The 19,303-nt window shown below is 36.4% G+C and overlaps 1 protein-coding gene across 1 annotated transcript in view; it reads left to right on the top strand.

The window, feature by feature from the left end:
* NUP205 (nucleoporin 205kDa) overlaps positions 1 to 19,028 on the top strand; it is a gene marked incomplete at its 5' end in the record, with an annotated part of 46,592 nt that extends 27,564 nt beyond the window's left edge. Inside the window, 20 exons of the mRNA XM_009572072.1 lie at positions 1 to 78; positions 1,143 to 1,217; positions 1,943 to 2,100; positions 3,058 to 3,138; positions 4,011 to 4,202; positions 5,871 to 6,141; positions 6,566 to 6,664; positions 7,846 to 7,994; positions 8,725 to 8,916; positions 9,116 to 9,237; positions 10,386 to 10,524; positions 10,742 to 10,868; positions 11,829 to 11,905; positions 13,381 to 13,509; positions 14,065 to 14,191; positions 14,919 to 15,085; positions 15,484 to 15,607; positions 16,515 to 16,643; positions 17,367 to 17,440; positions 18,677 to 19,028. The exon at positions 1 to 78 is cut by the window's left edge and continues 60 nt beyond it. Of these exons, the coding sequence (XP_009570367.1) occupies positions 1 to 78; positions 1,143 to 1,217; positions 1,943 to 2,100; positions 3,058 to 3,138; positions 4,011 to 4,202; positions 5,871 to 6,141; positions 6,566 to 6,664; positions 7,846 to 7,994; positions 8,725 to 8,916; positions 9,116 to 9,237; positions 10,386 to 10,524; positions 10,742 to 10,868; positions 11,829 to 11,905; positions 13,381 to 13,509; positions 14,065 to 14,191; positions 14,919 to 15,085; positions 15,484 to 15,607; positions 16,515 to 16,643; positions 17,367 to 17,440; positions 18,677 to 18,829 (2,663 nt within the window). The remainder of the gene's footprint in view (positions 79 to 1,142; positions 1,218 to 1,942; positions 2,101 to 3,057; positions 3,139 to 4,010; positions 4,203 to 5,870; positions 6,142 to 6,565; positions 6,665 to 7,845; positions 7,995 to 8,724; positions 8,917 to 9,115; positions 9,238 to 10,385; positions 10,525 to 10,741; positions 10,869 to 11,828; positions 11,906 to 13,380; positions 13,510 to 14,064; positions 14,192 to 14,918; positions 15,086 to 15,483; positions 15,608 to 16,514; positions 16,644 to 17,366; positions 17,441 to 18,676) is intronic.
* Positions 19,029 to 19,303: the final 275 nt, after the last annotated feature.

Here is a 19,303-nt window from a genome sequence, read left to right as displayed (position 1 = left end):
CGCTGACCCGCCAGCGCTCCCACACACAGAGACTGCTGCATCTTTTGCTTGATGACATGCCTGTGAAACCATACTTGGGTAAGAGGAATTTATTGTGAGGGTAAAAAAGCTTGAAAATATGGAAGTATGAGAGACTTTATTTGAATTCTTTTCTATATAAGCTTGTGACAGTTCATTTGAGATACCGGGTCTGGAATTGCCACTGGAGAGATGGGAAGAAAGATGGTGGTGGTTGTACACTCCAAAGTGAAAGAAATCAGGGCATCTTTTTGTTCATTGCTGCTTTGTCTGTGTTTCATTTTTGAAAAGTCTCAGTGTATACACTGATATAAAAAATAAACTTAGTTTATGGGGTAGGAGAGGGGAATATAAAAAAAATAATTAAAATTATAAAATACTTTATTTTGGGATGCTATCCAGAGTTGTTACTGTGTAGAGAAGGTGGAGGGTCTTCCTTGGTAAACAGTTTTAGACAAAGTTTTCTCAGTCTTAACTTCTGTCTGTTGCATGTTTTCAACCCTCTCTCATGGAAGATAGTAGTAGCTACAGGTCAATTTGGCTTTTGACATTATAACATCACAAAAATGGTATTTCATCCCAATATGACGTAAAATGCGATGTTAAATAAAAAGGCAAGATTTCAGAGTTTCAGAACAGAGTAGAAGTGAATCAAGAGAAATATAAACAGGTGGCAATAAAACTCTTTACATGAAGAAAATAAACAGAATAACAGGAAGATATCATAATGGGCTGCAGCAGTATGGTGTTTTCCCTCACTTTTATAGGTCTGAACACTGTCTCTTCATCCTTGTGGAGATCTGAGTACGGGAAACTGTGTCCAGATACCCTACTCACTTTACAGTGTTCATCCCACTGCATTATTCATGCTGGAGGATGGGGTGTCTTTTTAGGCATTTCTAGTACTGTCTAATCTGTATTTGATAATTGACTACCTTCTGTGAGATAAGAATTGTTTTCATTTTATTAACAGTCAAGGCTGTATTTGTATTAGAAGACTTTCACATGAAAGGTTGGTCAGTGTGTGCTCTCTCCGTCTTTCTCTTTCAGTATTAATAAAGTAGGTGGTATTTTTGCTTCGAGATTTTTTTTTTAGTATATTTATTATATTTCATTACCTTCAGCTGATGGTGAAGGAGGGATGGAAGATGAAAGTCGATCAGTCAGTGCGTTTCTTCACTTTGACACTGCTTCCAAAGGTAAGCATTATGTCTGTTGATTATTTCTCAAGTAAAGTTTTTCTAATCCTGAATGGGGAGAAGGCTGCCTCTAGAAAGGACACTTTGAAAAAGAAAATAATAGAGTTTCTAAACAGCAGCAGTACATGGAACAATTTTATTTAGTGTGGGGGGAAAAAAATGAATTTTAAACCTTGATGTAGATGGAGTGAGTGGAAAATACTGGACTGGAAAGGAAGTTAGAAGAGGCTGTGTTTAAGTATCTATGGAAGGGCAGAATGGGAGGGTGGCAGTCTATGAATTTACTGCTAACAGTAAAAAGAGTGAGACTGTTGCTGAGGCTGAACGTATTTGTATTTTCATGGCAAAGAATATAAAACCCAAGTAAGTAACTTCAGATTCCTTACAATGTTTCTAAGTCTCAACAAAAGACTGCATATCTCTCATTGAAGAGCAGCCTGCTTTTATTTAGGAGGAAAAATTAGAATCTTGTATTTGTAAACATTGGATTACATGCATACATAACAGGAGAACAATACAGTATAATACAAGAATTTAAGGCTCTAGAAAACGTTTTTAAGCCCCTTATACAGATTGATAGCACTTTCTGAAGATTTAATGTTTCCTTTTGAAACTTTACACATTAAGATTTAGACTTACAAAGGTAAGTTAGGCTCCTATTGTCAATTTTTTTTGTTTTCCCCGTAATATTTCTGAATACATTTTGCATTGATTTACATTTCCAGTACGCAGGAAGATCTTGAGTATCCTGGATTCAATTGACTTCAGTCAGGACATTCCAGAGCCTTTACAACTGGATTTTTTTGACCGGGTTCAGATTGAGCAAGTCATTGCTAATTGTGAGCACAAGAATGCACGTGGACAAGTGGTCTGCAACGTCAAGGTGTGCAGTGCTCTATGTTCTCAAGATGCATGTGCTATTTTATATCTTGATGATAATAATAATATGATCAGTGTATTAATAATAACTTTGAAATTTGCTTTCACATAGAAAGTATAGCTGTTTCAAATATGTGCATAATTTATGCAAATTATTTGGATTAGTTTATTTCTTCTGCATTGCAAACACTAATTTCTCATTTGCAGTAGACAGATGCATCAGTTTAAGACACTTTCAGGAAATATTTCCTATCTTAATGTTTTTCCCATCTTGGAACACCCAAGTGATAATGCAGATATGACATCTACCGTATGTATTTCACTGGTCTCCAATACACAACTATGTAGTACTACATATATGTACACAATTATGTATACAACATAGTTGTGTACCGCGGTAGTTCGTAGCAGCTTTAGTTAAGATAGCGTCACGTTGTGATGACTGCTTGACAACTGCATGATAAATAGTCCTGAAAAATTTGTGATCTGAGAGACAAGGGACAGAGCAGGAGCAGAATGTAACGTAAAAGTGATCTTGATGGTGATAGGAATGCAGCTATTTCATATTAGGAACTAGCTCCTTTATATTGCAAAATGTATTTTAGACTTGAGAGGAAACAAACCCTTCCTTCTGTGCAAGAGGACTATAGTGGAGGTTGAAAAGGAAAGGGAGTGTGATGTGTTAGAAGAGCTCATGAAAGGACAGAACAACTTAGGACCAGAAGGAAATGAATGAGTGCAAAAATGAGAAGTGCAGTGAGCAGGGAGAGAGATTAGACAGCTAAAAGTACTGCAGTTAGAGAATAAAGTACAGGAGAACCCTAAAAAACGAGTAGAACTTATTTGAATGTTAGTCCTTCAGTTGCATCTGTCATTGTGTAGCCGTCTCCTAAGTAATTTTAGAAGAGACAAATACATCTTCCTTGTCATTAAAGTTTCTTTTTTAACTTTTTAATTTCAGTACCTTCACAGAGTTCTGGTTGCAGAAGTCAATGCCCTTCAGGGAATGGCAGCAATAGGCCAGAGACCTTTACTTATGGAGGTAAGTATAGAAAAAGTAAATACTGTTTGTTGTTGCTCTTGGTGGATTTCATATGCTGTCAAGCAGTAAGCTTTACTATGAAAGCTTGTGGATTTGAGTCCTAAATTTGAGTTAGTAATTCCTGAAGGAAAAAAAAGAAAAGACATTATAATTTGGTAAGATAAACTACTTCTTAACGTACTGTTCTCTGAACAGCAGACCTGGAGTCTGTTTTCTTTTTTCTTAAACCTTTTCCCTCCCCATTACTGATAACAATTGCAGCTCCCACCCCACTGTACAGAAGGCAGTACATGCTGATGTCAAGATTGGCTGTTGACAAGCACAGTGTGTAGCAGCCAAGTTCATCTTGCCTTTCTCTCACAGGGGATGCCAATTTATTTCTCCTTTCTTCTACACAGCTATAGTTTCAGTGAACTTGGAGCCTAATTATTTTCTGAGGTTCCTGCCATCTTTCAAATTTAGTTGAAATTGGCTAAATGGATTTGAAATTTGAAAGATGAAGGAGGAATGACTCAGACTAAAATGGGAAGAAAATGCACAAATAGATTTTTCATAGTTGTTTTTGTTTTGATTTTAAAGTGTTAGAGATGTTAGAAAAGGATTTCCGTGGTTAATTTTTTATTTTTTACTGTGAACTTGAGACATTCATGATGGAAAGGCCTTGTGAAAAGCAGCTCAGAAATGTATTGGCCTATCTTGTTAAAATGATTAATAGCAGCTTGTTTCTGATAAGCTGAAGAATTACCCTTTTTTTTTTCCTCTTAAAAAAGAAAGACTATTACTAATAGATAAAATTGTAATCTTGAAATCTGTCTTTGCCATTAACTTACTTTAGCATATTATAACTCAATTTCTTTGTTGTGGGTGTTCAGGAGATCAACACTATCCTGCAGTATGTAGTGGAGCGGAACAAGCTGCTGCAATGCCTCCATGCGAAGAGGCATGCTTTAGAGTCATGGAGACAACTGGTGGAAATTATACTCACTGCCTGCCCCCAAGATCTCATACAGGCTGAGGACAGGCAACTGATTATCCGTGATTTGTTGCAGGATGTGCATGACAAGGTAATACTATGCTGGAAATCAACCCTCTCCTTGAACTTTGTTGCTTTATCTTTTTATGTGAAAGAGAAACTGCTCTTCAAGTAGCATTCTTGATTGTAATCCAAAAAAACCTTGTCTGCCTTTAGTATTCTTTTTAGTTTTCTCATTGCTACTATGCTGAAGTTGAATGCACTGTGGACAGAGGGGATACTGTGTTCTTGCATAGCTACTGTTGAACTATGAACCGTATATTGACAAATTTCAAAGACATTTCAATATAATTCAGTATGATGGTAGTCTGGAAAGGGTGTGTGAAAGGGAAACAGCCCATTTTGATGAGGAACATAGAAGAATTCATGGGAGGGATGAAGGCAAACAGTACTGCAGTTGCTGATTTACTGTGTTTAGATGACTCTCTGCAAATCCTACCACTGCTTCTTCTGAAAAATGAAAGAGTTGAATGAAGCTTCAGAGTAGAAAAAGTAAAGATTTTACAATTAGAAGGGCTTTTGGAAATGCGAGAGTTTGCTTTGTCTTAAAATATTTTAAGTCTAGGTGGTTTACTGCTGAATTATAGTAGTAATTTTTGAGACAGACTAGGCAGTTACTACTAACCCAGCCATTCTCAAACACAAAATTTAATGAAGGATCCTTGGGGCTGGGGCTTTTTTTTTTTTTTTTTTTTTTTTTTTTGCTTTATTGTGAGAGTTATGCTGTTTGTAGTTCTCCTGATTAGACAAGTTGTGTTTTGAGAAATATATATGAAAATGTTATATTTTTTCAAGCAAAAGGTAATCGTTTGGATTTTTGTTGTTATTGTTTCCATTATTTTTTCTATAGGAGTTACCTAAAAACTATTAGTGGAGTGCTGGTTTTGTTTTTTATGTGAACAAAATTAAAAAAATGGGAAAAAGGAAGGCCTTTGCTAGTCGAAGGAGTTTCTTTCTTTCCTAAAACCTTTACAGAGCAGAAATTTCAGACTCTAGTTTTCTGTAATACATAATTTTTAGTGAAGATTTTGTTAATTTGAGAAAACAATTATCGTTATTTTCTTTTGAAAATAATTCATCTCTTGTATTAAACAACTATAGTGCTTAAAAGGAAAGCTCCTTGAGTGTCAGTGATAAAGATACCAGGTTTACCTTTTAAATGATGAAATGAACGAAAATAGTAAATGCTAACTTCTCGTTAGTGTTTCTCCAGTCTTAAATGCTCCTTTAATGCTCATGTCTTTGATTCTCACCCCTTTGAGTTTTCTAAATTGTATCTTCACATTTTTAATGGAAAGAGTTCTCTTAAATAGCTGTAAAGCCAAGAGGGTGTTAGTTGTTCTCTCCCTAGCTAGGTTTAGATATTTTACTAATAGAGCAACTCAAATGTCAGCATGTTCCTTCCCTTTTCCCCATCCAGATTTAATTATCATCCTGCCTGTGACTTATGTAAATAAAAAAAAGGCTAATGGTCTTCTCAATTAAAATGTGTTCAACTCATCTTTCTGAACAAGTTTCTGACGCTACTGATTTGGATTTGTTTTAAATAGTGCCATGTTAATGAAATACTTATGCACACGTAAATGAAATAGCTGTGAAAGGCTAAATTAATTGCTTTAATAGCTCATGAAATCAGACCCTTTTCTACTTCTTTTTTTTTTTTTTTTTCTTTTTCTTCTTCTTCTTCTTCTGTATTAAGATCTTAGATGATGATGCAGCTCAGGAGTTGATGCCGGTAGTGGCAGGGGCTGTGTTCACCCTGACTGCCCACCTGAGCCAGTCTGTGAAAACCGAGCAGAAGCAGCCACTTGCACTCCCTATGGTGGGACAGTCCCAATATATCTTGATGCTGGATGGTTCTTTTACCTCATCACCTGGCTCTGAGAGCATATCCATGGGTTTTGCTTCCATTGGTGACTCCTCTCTCCACATCATCTTAAAAAAGCTGCTGGATTTCATTTTGAAAACAGGTGTGTTGACCTTTGCAGTGCATGTGTGGGAATTCCAACGGCCAAGGGTAGAAAGATGGACTGAGCTGCTTCCTGTTACTGCAGTGAGGATTTTTATTGCAGTCAATTAGGTGGATCTTAGATGATTAATATAGATCTAATGTTACTAACAAGAAAAAAATTAATAAAGGCGTATTATTTTTTTTAATCTGAACAACAAGCAGAAGAGAGATGTCTAAATACTGCCACTTTTTTGGAGCAGCATAAACTTGCTGAATTTACGCACAAATACACTTTTATGTGAACAGTAGAGCTCTGACTTAAGAAATCTATTTGTTTTATTTGCCAGCATTGCCGTAGGAAAGTTAAATTAAGTGCCAGTGGAAGATGGTGTTACAGAATTTATATCTATTTGGTTTTAATTATGAGTGTTTCTTCTGAACAGGTGGTGGCTTCCAGAGAGTGAGAACGCACCTTTATGGGTCACTGCTTTATTATTTGCAGATTGCCCAGAGACCAGATGAACCAGACACTTTAGAAGCGGGTATGGTCCAATTGTATTATGGAAAAGAGCAAAAAAAATTGTTATTTAACCCTGAGCAGTACAGTTTCTGCATGCTGAGTTGTCTTCTGGAAATAGTTAGATTATGTAGATAGAAACCACCTTACTCCAAGAGTCTCTGAAATTAGTTGCTTATGCTAAATGATGCAAATCTTCCTCTATTCTGACCTGTATGCTACATATGCATTCAAAATGTATTGTTCTGGATGAGGATATTAAATTTCTGACCTCCAGCACTAAATAAGGTATTTAATTTGTGTCCATTTAAAGCTATGCATCATAGCTACAAAATTGTCAAAGAACGGGAGATTACTTGGACCTACTTGAGAACAGTTACAGCTGTAGAAATGTATTGCCTCCACGTCTATATATACACTCATACCACAGTGATCCTATTTAAAAAAAAAAAAAACCAGCCCAAAGAATATTTAATATTCTTTCTCTTCCTTTAGCTGAAGACCCCCAGGGGGAAAACAAACAAACAAAAAAGCATCACCCCTACCCCCCAAAAAATAAGCCAGCCAGTTGCTGCTTAACCAAGAGAGCTTACGGTGAATACCACGTTTTCTCTCTTAATGGCTTAAATACTTGATTTGTCAGTGTTTCTAATCATTATTTCATCTTAGACCATGGACAAGGATTGAAAAACAAACTTGGGGCTAGTACCTGTGCACGCAGACTCTTACTGCTATTACTTGATCAGCATTTTGAGCTACAGTAGTAAAAATACCTTTGAATTTGTTATCACCCCTTTGTAGTTTATTGCTGGCTTTGGATTCAACCCTTTCCCACTTAAGTCACCTTGTTTACTTCCCTTCAAAACTGAGTATTTTGGTCCCAGTGAAAGTTCTTAGGCCTAATAGTCTGCTTAAAATTATTTTAAGATTCAATACATGTAACGTAGAATACGTATTTGCAAGGGTAGTGTATGTATACAGGCACACACGTTTTTTGTGCTGGCTGGCCTGTGTGTGATACTCAGGAAAGAATGGATTTGTAATAAAACATTTGCACTTCAGTCAAAATGCCCCATTGTTTGGGGCATTTCTGTTGCAAGATAGAGAATACCCTGAAGGATGTAGCCTCAGCCGTACTGTAGCTAAGCTAATGCTCAACTGCCCATCTTTGCATTTTTCATTTTTTGTTTTGCTTGCTTTTTACAGCTAAAAAAACCATGTGGGAACGTCTGACAGCTCCTGAAGATGTGTTTAGTAAATTGCAACGGGAAAATGTGGCAATTATTGAGAGTTACGGGGCAGCTCTCATGGAGGTGGTCTGTCGTGATGCTTGTGATGGTCATGAGATAGGCCGGGTAAATAAATCTATTCCTTTGCAATCACTGTTTGGTTTGTTTTCAAGAACATTTTACTACTGTGCAGAAAAGGGAAATTTCATGAGGTAGAACTAGAACATTTTTTGTAGACGCTTAATCTCTTTCACGTTTCTGTCCTCCCACTCATCCTTCAAGCTGTTGAAAGTAGGGGCATACATGCACATTAATTTTTTTCTCGAAAAAGCTCAGTGTCCTATTGTTTAAAAATAAGGGTAGCAAGCACTGTTGCAAAAGACTGTAGGTATGCTGTGGCATTTATTTGTTATTATTTTTAAATCATGGACTTACCAGTTTATTTTCCCACTTTGGGAAGGTTTGGTGACTTCAGGAAGAAATATTTTCTGATATTAACTTCAGTGGACAGGAATCTAGTCAGAATGCAAACTAGTTTTACATAGCAATAGTGTTTGTAGCAATACTTCATTAAAATATTTTGGCAAAGTTATTGTTCAACAATATATGTAATATTTTGCTAAAGAATAATAGAGAAAAGGTAATTGGCTCATACTTGTCAAGAAATCTTAAAATATTTTCCACATAAAAGACTGATTGTAGTGCAGAAATACATTCTGCTTTTAAGAAGCTGTTAGAAGGAACTGCTTAGCATTTCATATTTCTAGGTATTTGTTAGAAATCTCATTGATCTTATAGATTTAATTCTGTTTTGATTTTTCTTTTTTTTTTTTGTTTTTTTCTTCCCCCATCCCAGATGCTGGCGTTGGCTTTGCTTGATCGTATTGTTTCAGTAGACAAGCAGCAGCAGTGGCTGTTGTATCTCTCCAATAGTGGCTACCTGAAGGTGCTTGTGGATAGCCTAGCAGATGATGATCTGACTCTGCAGAGCTTGCTCACACCTCAGCCCCCTTTACTTAAAGCGCTGTATACCTACGAATCCAAAATGGTAATAGTACTTCAGAAACGATTTTGTGGTACGGTGCGGTTTGTTTTTTTTTTTTAAAGAAAAGTTGGTTGTCTATACTTCACACTGATTGTACTCGGAGATATTTTACTAAAATAATAGTATTTGAAATGATGTTAAAATCAAAAGAGAAAATATGTCATAATATGCCTCATTGTGCATGTCCAATACTCTTCTCCAGGCATTCCTCACTAGAGTAGCTAAAAGTCAGCAAGGGGCATTAGAGCTGTTGCGGTCTGGAGTGATTGTGAGGCTGGCACAGTGTCAAGTGTATGACATGCGACCCGAAACAGACCATCAGGGGTAAGTGTTGGTTCCCTGGTGGATTTTGAAACTGTAATGTAGTCTTGGAAGCATATGATGTCTTTTTATAGCCACAAGTCTTTTGAGTAAGCATTTGTAGGTATATTCTTTTTGTGTGTATGTGTGTTTCTTTAACTTATCAGTTCAGTTTAAAACTGCCTTTATTGAGAGAAAAATTCCAAATAAGTGGGTGTGAAGCTGTATTTGCATGTCCAGTTACTTAGACTATGTAAAATCTTATTTGTTTGATACCTCATATAGGAATTGTCTTATTATTATTATGACTATTATTATATCATTTAGACTGTAATGTTTGAAAAACAGCCTACACTGTAAAATTATTTTGGGGGCTTTGCAGTTGGTGAACAAAAAGTGCGGAGTTCATTCTCCCCCATAAAACACTAATGAGAGAGCAGTGAAGTAAATGTCATTTCAGAAATATTTTATGATGTGTTTTTTAAAAAAAAAAAAAAATCATAATTATATAATCCTTGACAAGTTTCTTGATGTGTTGCCATTTTGTTAGTCATTGTGAGATGACGAAGAGAAGATCTCAGAGAAGGAAATTGCATATTTAGGGGAAATCACCTTGGTTCATTTCAAACCGCGGTTCTTGCTTTAAATTAATTTACAGTTCTTAGTGACACACTGGGGGTTCAAACACTTCGGAAAAATTTAAGACTTAGACAAGTACTCTGTTTAAAAGCGCCAATGAGGTGTATAAGATTGCATGAAACCTGCAGGGCATTTGTAGAGGACTGTATTTATCAGTTGCTTTAGAATTAAGCACACCTTTTCCTAAAATATTTGAGAACATTTAGTTTTATATATAAGTAAAGAAAACGGATGTCATATTTCTATTACAAAGTAATCTGATTTAATGTAGTAAGAAGTAATTTTCTCTGCTTAGAAAAAATGTTTGTCAGCAGCTTTCTAGGTAAATTGCAACAGCTGCGTATCATAAATTTACTGCTTTTCCAATATAAAGTCAGTTCAAGTATAGACCTATTATTGAAATATGAATGTTTGCAGGTTCTTGAGGGTGATTGTAGGCTGAGGCTCTGCCTTGCTGATGGGTTTCACTTTTCTTGCACTGTTTATCTTTTTTCTTCTTTTTTTTCTTCTTTCTTCTTTTTAAACCTCTTCAGAATGTATGGAATGAGAGATCCCCCAGTCTTTGTTCCTGCTCCAGTGGAACGTTATCACCAGATTCTTCTTCCAGCTCTTCAACTGTGCCAAGTGATCCTCACATCCAGCATGGCACAACATCTGCAAGCAGCAGGACAGGTAAGTTCCAAAAATGCTAGAGTGTCACTGCTACTGCTCATTCAAAGAAATTGGGTGTCCTTTTGCTCTGAAAGTAAGCTTTTTTTTTTTTAAAATCCCATCCTCGCTGGTATGGGAGATCACTTCAGAATTCTTCAAAAGTAAAAGCATTGCTTCCTCTCTGCTCACTGCTACATTTTGAGTCATTCATATTTTCCCTTTTCTTCTTGTGGTACAGGTTTTGCAGTTTCTAATTTCCCATTCAGATACTATCCAGGCAATCCTGAGGTGTCAAGATGTTAGTGTTGGATCTCTCCAGGAGCTGGCCTCCCTGACAGGAATAATCAGCAAGGCAGCTTTGCCTGGTAGGAGCTGCAGTTTTGAAGTCTCTTAGCCCCATCTGCATGAATCTCAGGCTTTGTTTTCGATGAATAAATAGTAAGACAAATAAGGGAATATCTACTACAATAGAGTTTTCTTAATATCTAGAGCTCTGGGAAAAATAAAGAAATGTTAAATAATTGTTCTTGAAGTAAGTATGGTGGATTTGCAGTGGACATAGTGCCCTTATCAATATGCATTTGACTTCCCATTTTCTTTTCATTATGCTACCTGACAGTAAGTACTTTTTGTCTTTGAGATGACTTGCAAATAGTATTGTTCAAAGTGCATGTGGTATCTTCAAAAAGAATTTTCATTCAGCAAATTCTATGACCGAGGAAATGAAGACAGAAAATTGTTTGCATACCCATATCTTTGTTAATGTCTTCTCCATTTTTATTTATTTAAAAAAGAAAGCTTCTAGGGAGAAGCACTGTGGATTAGCATACTGACATTTCTCTTGGGTGACTTATCTTCACAGAGGACTAATAATTATTGTGATGGATATAGTGATTTCTTCTGCCTGCTAGAAGACTTTCTTACCATTTCAAAATAACTTCTCTATTTTGATTTAATGGCTTTCTTTGTTCAGGAGAGATGTTTGACTACAATAGAAAGGAGTGCAAAGCTGTAGGTTGAGCCCAAATGTTTCTTTGCTTACAGTATACTGAGCTTTGCACAATAGCTGCAATTTTCATACTAAACTCCCTTCCCCTCCCTGACTTTTAATTACTTAGCAGAACAGTAAGCTACATGCTCTCATGCATCTCCTAGTAGCTGCATTCATATCTGAATGTTTTCCTCAAACAATGTGCAAAATATAAGTTGTATGTTTGGCTGAAATTTTTCTGATCAATGCTTGTATTTAAATGTATATACTGCATAAATCTGTTTTCTTTTGGAAAAAAATGAACAGTTAATTTAATGGCTGTATCTTTTATCAGGAGTGCTAAGTGAGCTGGACATTGATGTTAATGAAGGGACGCAGATGGAGCTACAAGGACATATAGGCCGATTTCAGGTAATAAAGTTGTATATTTAACACTGGTCCTTTTAGAATTGTGTATGTAGAATGAGTTTCTTCCTGGTTTTGTACTCTGACTAGTAGCAGTTGTGAAAGGGATGTTTTCCGCCATGGAGAAGAATGTGTGGTGGTTTGGGTTTTTTTTGGGGGGGTGGGGGTGGTTTGTGTGTGAGTGTGGTGGTTTGTGTGGTATGTGGCTTTGGTGGTTTGGTTCTTTGGGTTGGTTTCCGCCCCCCCCAGCCAAGTAGAAAAGATAACATTTAGCAACATTAGAGTTGCATCAGGGATTTTGTTTCCCTCCCTAGCTTAGGATTCACCTTATGTGGAGGAGAAGAATTTGAGGTCAACACCAAAGTATGTGAAATAATGCAGAAACACTCTGTTACCACTTTGCCACAAGCATGTCTCCATTCCAACAATTTGGAGTATCAAACATGCTTGTGTTTTATTTCTTTCCTTCCCCTTTTAAAAATAACCCTGACTTAGAAACCAGAATGAAAGCTAAGATAGAGTAAATCTTGCTCAAAGGCTATCATTGCAGACCTCTTTACAGCTCAGCATTCGGCATCCAGCAATGTTTTTGAAGCTTTGTGGTTCATGTGAGCAAGGACTTTTGTAAAGAAATATTTCATTGAAAAGTATCTGTAGAAAGGGCAGCCCTATCAAGTACTTCTGGTTGCAGGAGAAGGATGTGTTCTCTGGACACTTTGATAGTAACTATTAGGCTGACCAGCCTGAAGCAGAGTAGCAAGCAGAAAGATTTTTTTGTTGTTGTTGTTTTAAGGAGTTTTAATTAGTTAATTTGAAAACTGAGCTGTTCTGAGCAAAACTGTGCGAATCAGTCATCTGTTATTGTAACTTCTCTCTCTAGTTGGTCCTCTCATTTTCATCAAGTAATAAAAGGATTTTAGTGTTTTACTCTTCCCCAAAAGTAATTACCAAAAAAAATCTTTAATCTTTGATATCTTTTTTTTGCCGTTCCACATAAAACTGACCTAGTCTGAGGCACTTTGGTGATCTTAACAGCCACATGTAAACTAAAAACAAATTTATTGATTGTTACTTTTTTTATGAAACTATTGAATTGGTTTTTCCACTCTACTTTTATGGACCTTACTATCTTCATATCTAGATTTTGTTAGTTTGTCTACATAGGTAAAGGTGTTTTAAGCGGGAATGGGTAAACCTAAACTGTCATTGATGCTAGTCAGTATAATAGTCTGGAAGAGACATAAGACGAAGTTGTGCACTTTTGAATTGCATTGACTTCTCAAGGAACTGTTTTAGGGTGCCATTAATTTTTAAATTAATTAAAGGTGAATTAAAACATTGTGTTTTAAAAATTTAAATTTCATTTACAAAGTGCGAAAGGTTTTATCTGCATTGCTCTCTTGCTATTGTCTTTTAAGGTGAAAAGAACTATGCACTTCATTTGTTGAGATACTAATTAAAATGTTCATTTCTTATGGCAGCGCCAGTGCTTAGGACTTCTGAGTCGGTTTGGTGGTTCAGACAGACTACGTCAGTTTAAACTGCAAGATGATAACGCAGAGGGAGACAGAGTGAACAAGAGGGATGAAACTGAGTTGGCCATGCAACAGGTAAGGACACAAGAAGCTGCTAGAACCTTCAGTCTCAAATTGTGACATTTTACCTGCTGTGCAGATTTGTTTAGTTGTCATACTTTCATATGATAGTGGTAATGCTCTATACTGTTTTTAGTTTGGTATAGGATCCCACATTTTATTTCTATTTAAAGTAAACCTTGAAAATTTGGTTACTTAAATTTGCATTAGCAACCATTATTGTTTTGGGTACAAACTCTGTGAACTTTGAAGCCTTAAATTGATCAGAAATTTTCAAAATGAAGGCTGGGTATAGAAGGCAATGGCTAACACTAAGTTAGAGCCAAAGGGGACTTAAAATTGACCAGAAATTTTAATGAGCGGGTTTGGGAAAGAGGCAAGATTGCAGGTCCTAGACTTGAAATAGAAGAGAAGGCTGTAACTGATCAGAAAAGAGAATCATCACATTCTGGTGAGAAGAGAGGGAGCAAAACATGTTGTTTATTGACATTTATCCATTTAAAATTTAATGCTCCAAGGCCTGCAGATAACTGTAACTGACATGCTGTCACTTTTTTTTTTTTTTGGCAGATCTGTGCAAACGTGATGGAATACTGTGAGTCACTTATGTTGCAAAGCGCCCCCAGTTTTCAGCACGCTGTTTGTTTGTTTACTCCTAGCCTGTCAGAATCAACCAACCGAGATGGGCCTCGTCAGGGTGAGATCTTTGGCTTGCTATTTTACGAGACTGAATGGTGTGACATTTGGGCTAGTAGAAAATAATGAACCAGAGGTTGTAGTTTCACATACGCTTTAAGTTACTTTATGCCAGTACTGTAGCTGCCCATTTTCTAATTCTAGGACACGTGTTTGCGCAGCCTTGCGCTAAGGCAAATCAGGAAACTAATCCCAGTTAAAACAAACGTGACCAAAAAATCCTTTTTAATTCACTTCCCGTGGCAGCCTCAGAAACATATATCGGTAAAAAAATGTGTATGTAAATAAATAGCACAAGACAGGGGAAGGTGAGGATTTCTTTTTTTCAGCATCTGTGGTGGATTACGTTATGTGAAACTAGGACCTCATTTATGGCATGTAAGATGTGTTTTGATGCTGACTGGAACTCTTCATTACGCCACATGGCAAGAGTTTACAGTGTGCTATTATGCAGCTGAGTGGTTAAAACATTTAAATAGTAAGTCTTCTGGTTTAGTTACATTTCACGTGTTACACTCAGTACTGTACTGTGCTGACTGCCTTCTAGTACTGCAGCCACAGCACTTTTTGCCTAGACTGTCATTTGTATTACTTCTGACACAAAAACTTGCCAGTGCTTTCATGTCTTTCACTACTTTATTCACAAGGAGCATACCTTATTGATTTCTTGTTCTTTTTTCAGGTTTTTTTTTTTAAATTTATTATAACTTGTTCATCATCTTTTCTAGATACACAAGCACCAGTGGTCCCATACTGGCACTTGCCTGGCTTGGGCATTATTGTCTACCTGCTGAAACAGAGCACTAGTGATTTCTTCAGTTACTATGACAGCCATCGTCAGAGTGTTAACAAACTGCAAAACGTGGAGCAACTCCCACCAGATGAAATAAAAGAGGTAATAGTTCTTCTGACTGTAGTATCTGTATTGTTTGTAACTTAGATATAGCTGTAACAGAGACTCCAAAGCATCTTAGATAAGTAAATAGTTCCAGTTATTGTGCGTATTCCCTTCTGCTGTTGATGAAGGGGTCCATAGAATGAGTGACCTAAAACTGGAAAATATTGGGCTTAACTTGGTAAAAGTTGTGATTTTCATTACAGTTGCTTGGGGATACATTTAATTTCTCTGTTTTTTGGTCAGCAAGGTTATGCAAATTCAAAATAGAGAGCACAGTTTTGAAGAAATAGTAGCTGACAAGGAAGTTCTTCATCGATAAGTAATTTTATTTGCTTAATTCTTCTGATGCTCTGTGATTTGCTACAATCTTCTTGTTTTTCCTCTTCTTATCACAGCTGTGTCAGTCAGTTATGCCAGCTGGGGTTGACAAAATCTCTACTTCCCAAAAATACGTTTTGGCAAGGCGACGCCTGGTGAAGCTAATAAACAACCGAGCCAAGCTGCTTTCTCTCTGTTCTTGTATCCTTCTAAAATTGAAGTGAACCTCAAGGTGATTTCAATCACCCCCTCCAGAAAAGCAGAGAAATAGAAAGAGGTTCTTTTTACCTAGATTTCTGACCACTTCGAACAACACTTCTGCAAAAAGGTAATTTGAAATACTGAAAATTAAATTAGTAAGAGGGTATTTTTCTGCTATTGTCAGAATGTAAATATTTTCAAGTTGGTAATTCCCATCATGGAGACCCTGCTAGGACTTTCTGCAACATTATAATGGAGGAGTTATTACAGCCCAGCTCTTCAATTCACTATCCAGACCCACTGAACATTCACATGAGCGGTGGAAGAAATATTTTGAAAAATAATTTTGAGGTGCCTATCAGAGCAACTGGAGTTTCCAGTCTTATAGTCAACCTTGCATAAACCTAATCTCACAAACACCAGTAATTCTATGGAAATAACTAGTCACACACAAAATAATTGTCTGCAGCGGATCAGAATTTTCCTCTGAAACCTACTTTGGGAAAGATGTGCTCTTGCAGACTTACCTGTTGTAACTGAAGCTGTTACTGCCATCCCCAGCTTTATAACCTCAGCTTTAATTCACTGTCTCTGCAGCTGAACTGTCATTACAAATCACATGAGCACTCATACTCTGCTCTGGTGCAGAGTGTTGGTTTAAAGCCTCTTCAAGGTGAGTAGCAGTCATTGAAGTGACCTAGCCAGCACTGCACTGGAGCAGGTAGGGAGACCGCAAGAGACATGTTACCAGGCCATAGCAGTGGAGGTGAGAAGCTTCTGCTGGAGGAGGTGACAGATGATTGAGCCAATATCTTCAGCTGCTTCAAAGTGTGTAAATATGCTCATAGAGTAAATGTACAATCTAAAGACAACAAAATTAGACTCCTTCACTTAGATGTGTCTACAGATATTATAGAAACATGTCTCTTCGTTCTTTGGCGTCACCTGGAACACTATCTACTGCATTGCACACCCACTGACTCCCAAGACCCACTGCTGTCCTCCAGAATGTCATTTAAGAAAGGAAGGCTGCAAGGTAAAATTTCTCAAACATCAAAGTGCCTTTGAGTAACTTCTGATGGTTAACTTTAAAAATTATTTGCTACTACTGATATTTTGCCATTTATATTTAATAAAAGAGATTTTGTTTGGATTTGGCGTACCTTTGGATTTTCCACTAGAGAATTGGCAATATAAATATTGATGAGTCATAGACTTTTGGGTTTTGTCTATTACACATAACCTCCAAAGGAAAGTAAAATTAACTATTTTTTTTATTTCTGTTGTTCAAACCAAGTGAAGTTCAAATAATATAATCCGATCAGTGACTGAAAACAATTTATAGGAAAATACTTAAATATAATAATCGAAGATGAAATTAAGAACTAAAATTAATATCGGTGGGTTTAAAAGTATTTTTAGAATTGTAGGCACCATCGATTTGCCAGAAGATTTTAAGGTTGCTGCATTTTGTTTTTAAAAAAAAATTGAAGTTAGAAATGGAAGGAAGTCAGAAAGGGAGAAGTGATCTGGGGAGGAGCTTTTTGCTTAAAGTGCCATGTTGTGTGATCAAAATTATTTATGGCTCTTAACATATTTCCTCTAAATCATGTAAGTCAAAAAATTAGTGTCATTTCTAATGCACAAGTTTACGGACTAATTTGGAACACTGTGTTTTAAACTCATTTTATAACTTGATGTGGAGAAGATAGTGTGGAGCAGCCAACGTAATTTTAACGTCTCATTTTTCTATCACTAGATTCCTTTGGTTCAGAGCCTAACTTGGATTTCAGTAGTGGACTGAATCGAGTGAGCCAGCATGATATAGAACAGGTGAGATGTGACAGTCTACTGAAAAGTATAGCGTGCGCTTGATTACCATACAGCTATTGAAAGCAGCCTGACTGTAGTTTTCCCACCTCTAAACAAGCTGTGGTAACATCAACAGGATATAACTTAATTTAGGATTAATGAAATGTTGCAAAATGTTTTTCAAAGTATTATGAAGCAGGTAAGCAGTTGTGCTGCTGCTGCACACGTATTTTCAAGTCTTAATATAATAAATGAAAAATGAGGTAGACTTAGAAAAAAAATTAATCATTCTTTTTCTCTTGTAAACCAGTCAAACGGTACGTATTTTTTAATAATAGCTTTCTGAAAATATCAGTTATCCTTGGAAGACTTGCAATATGAGGACAGGATTCCAAATTTTCTGTGATCCTATAGCTGTTTACTACAAGTCAGCTGCAGCTAGGCTATAGAGAAATGAGATCAAAAAGAGTAACAGAAATGGAGGAGAATAAAATGTGAATGCTAGCAAAGAAGTGATTTCTGCTTACATAGCAACTTAATAGTTTGTGTAAATTTGATGCAGAGATGGTAGAAAAAAAGATCATTTTTATTAATAAATCCCATTGACATTTCTACTGCTGTTTGTGCAGAAAAAAACTGTGCTCAAAAACCTGTGCAGTCTCAAATACCTTTATAAGATGTAGAATTATAAGAACAGTTGTATGTGTTTTTTGTGATGAGGCATCTGTCTTTTATTTCATTTGTTCAAATGTAAAATACACAGTACGATCTCGCTAAAATACTTAGAACGTGATTAATTTTTTCAGGAATTGTTTACATATGTATTAATGAAAAAATGTTGTCTATGCACATAGACTCTAACTCCTAAACAGTCCTTAAAGGACTAGGAAAATTTTAGTTGGAAGAAGTGTTTGTATGACTATGACTGAAGAAGCTGAATTATGTAAGACTGTAATTCCTAAAACAGGAATTTAATTCCTAAAACTTGGAGAGGTTGTAAGGTGGTAATATTCGGATAATCTGTAAATGCTCAGAGTTACCCAAAAACCTCTGTTGAAAGACTACCCATTATATAATTTGGAGAGAAAAACATAAGGGAAGAATGCATATTAGAGGAGTCAGAAAAAACATACTTTTGAAAGTGCTTTAGAGAATAAATCATAGTGAAAGGGTTGACAGGTAGTTGATGATGAATAAGCTGACACTGCAGAAAGAGAAGATTTTGTATTGATGACTCAACAAATCTCTGTTTCTCAGCTTCAGATTGAAGCCACGAACAGCTTTGGTGAATCTCTGCAGAAGAAGCTTCTGGACATCGAGGGGTTATATTCTAAGGTTCGGTCGCGATACACCTTTATTCAAGCTCTTGTTAGACGCATCCGTGGTCTCCTAAGGATATCAAGGACTTAAAAGACTGATACATGTTGCTTGTCCCTTGAAGCGATGTACTAGGGCAGGCCTTCTGGATCGTCAGATTTTATAGATCATACATTTTCTAAATAATGTCAAAAATATTTTGTTACTTTTTTTTCTTATCCCTATGGATCTTTTTTGTGTATTCTTTCCTACTGCTCCCAACTTGACAGGAAAAATAAAGGATTGTTCTTAACTGAGTTATGATTAATGTAAAATTTCAAGAAAGCAAGAATCCTAATGGAGGACATAAAGGAAACAAAAGAAGTTCTGCAACTGTGATGATATTACATGTATGGATGCTTTTGGAGAAAACTAAAATGTCTGTGTCTGTTTATGCTGTTCTTCACACACGGGTTTAATGAAAACATGGGGTTCAAGTTTCAGCACTTGCAGACTGTGATCACTCTGGTGTGGATTCCAAACGGAAGGTGATCATTTTGCGCTGTAAACTGCTTGTTTTACTCCCTC

The sequence above is a fragment of the Fulmarus glacialis genome, unplaced genomic scaffold (genome assembly GCF_000690835.1).
Source record: "Fulmarus glacialis isolate BGI_N327 unplaced genomic scaffold, ASM69083v1 scaffold15282, whole genome shotgun sequence".
NCBI lineage: Eukaryota > Metazoa > Chordata > Aves > Procellariiformes > Procellariidae > Fulmarus > Fulmarus glacialis.
This window is presented reverse-complemented; position numbering and strand designations above follow the sequence as displayed.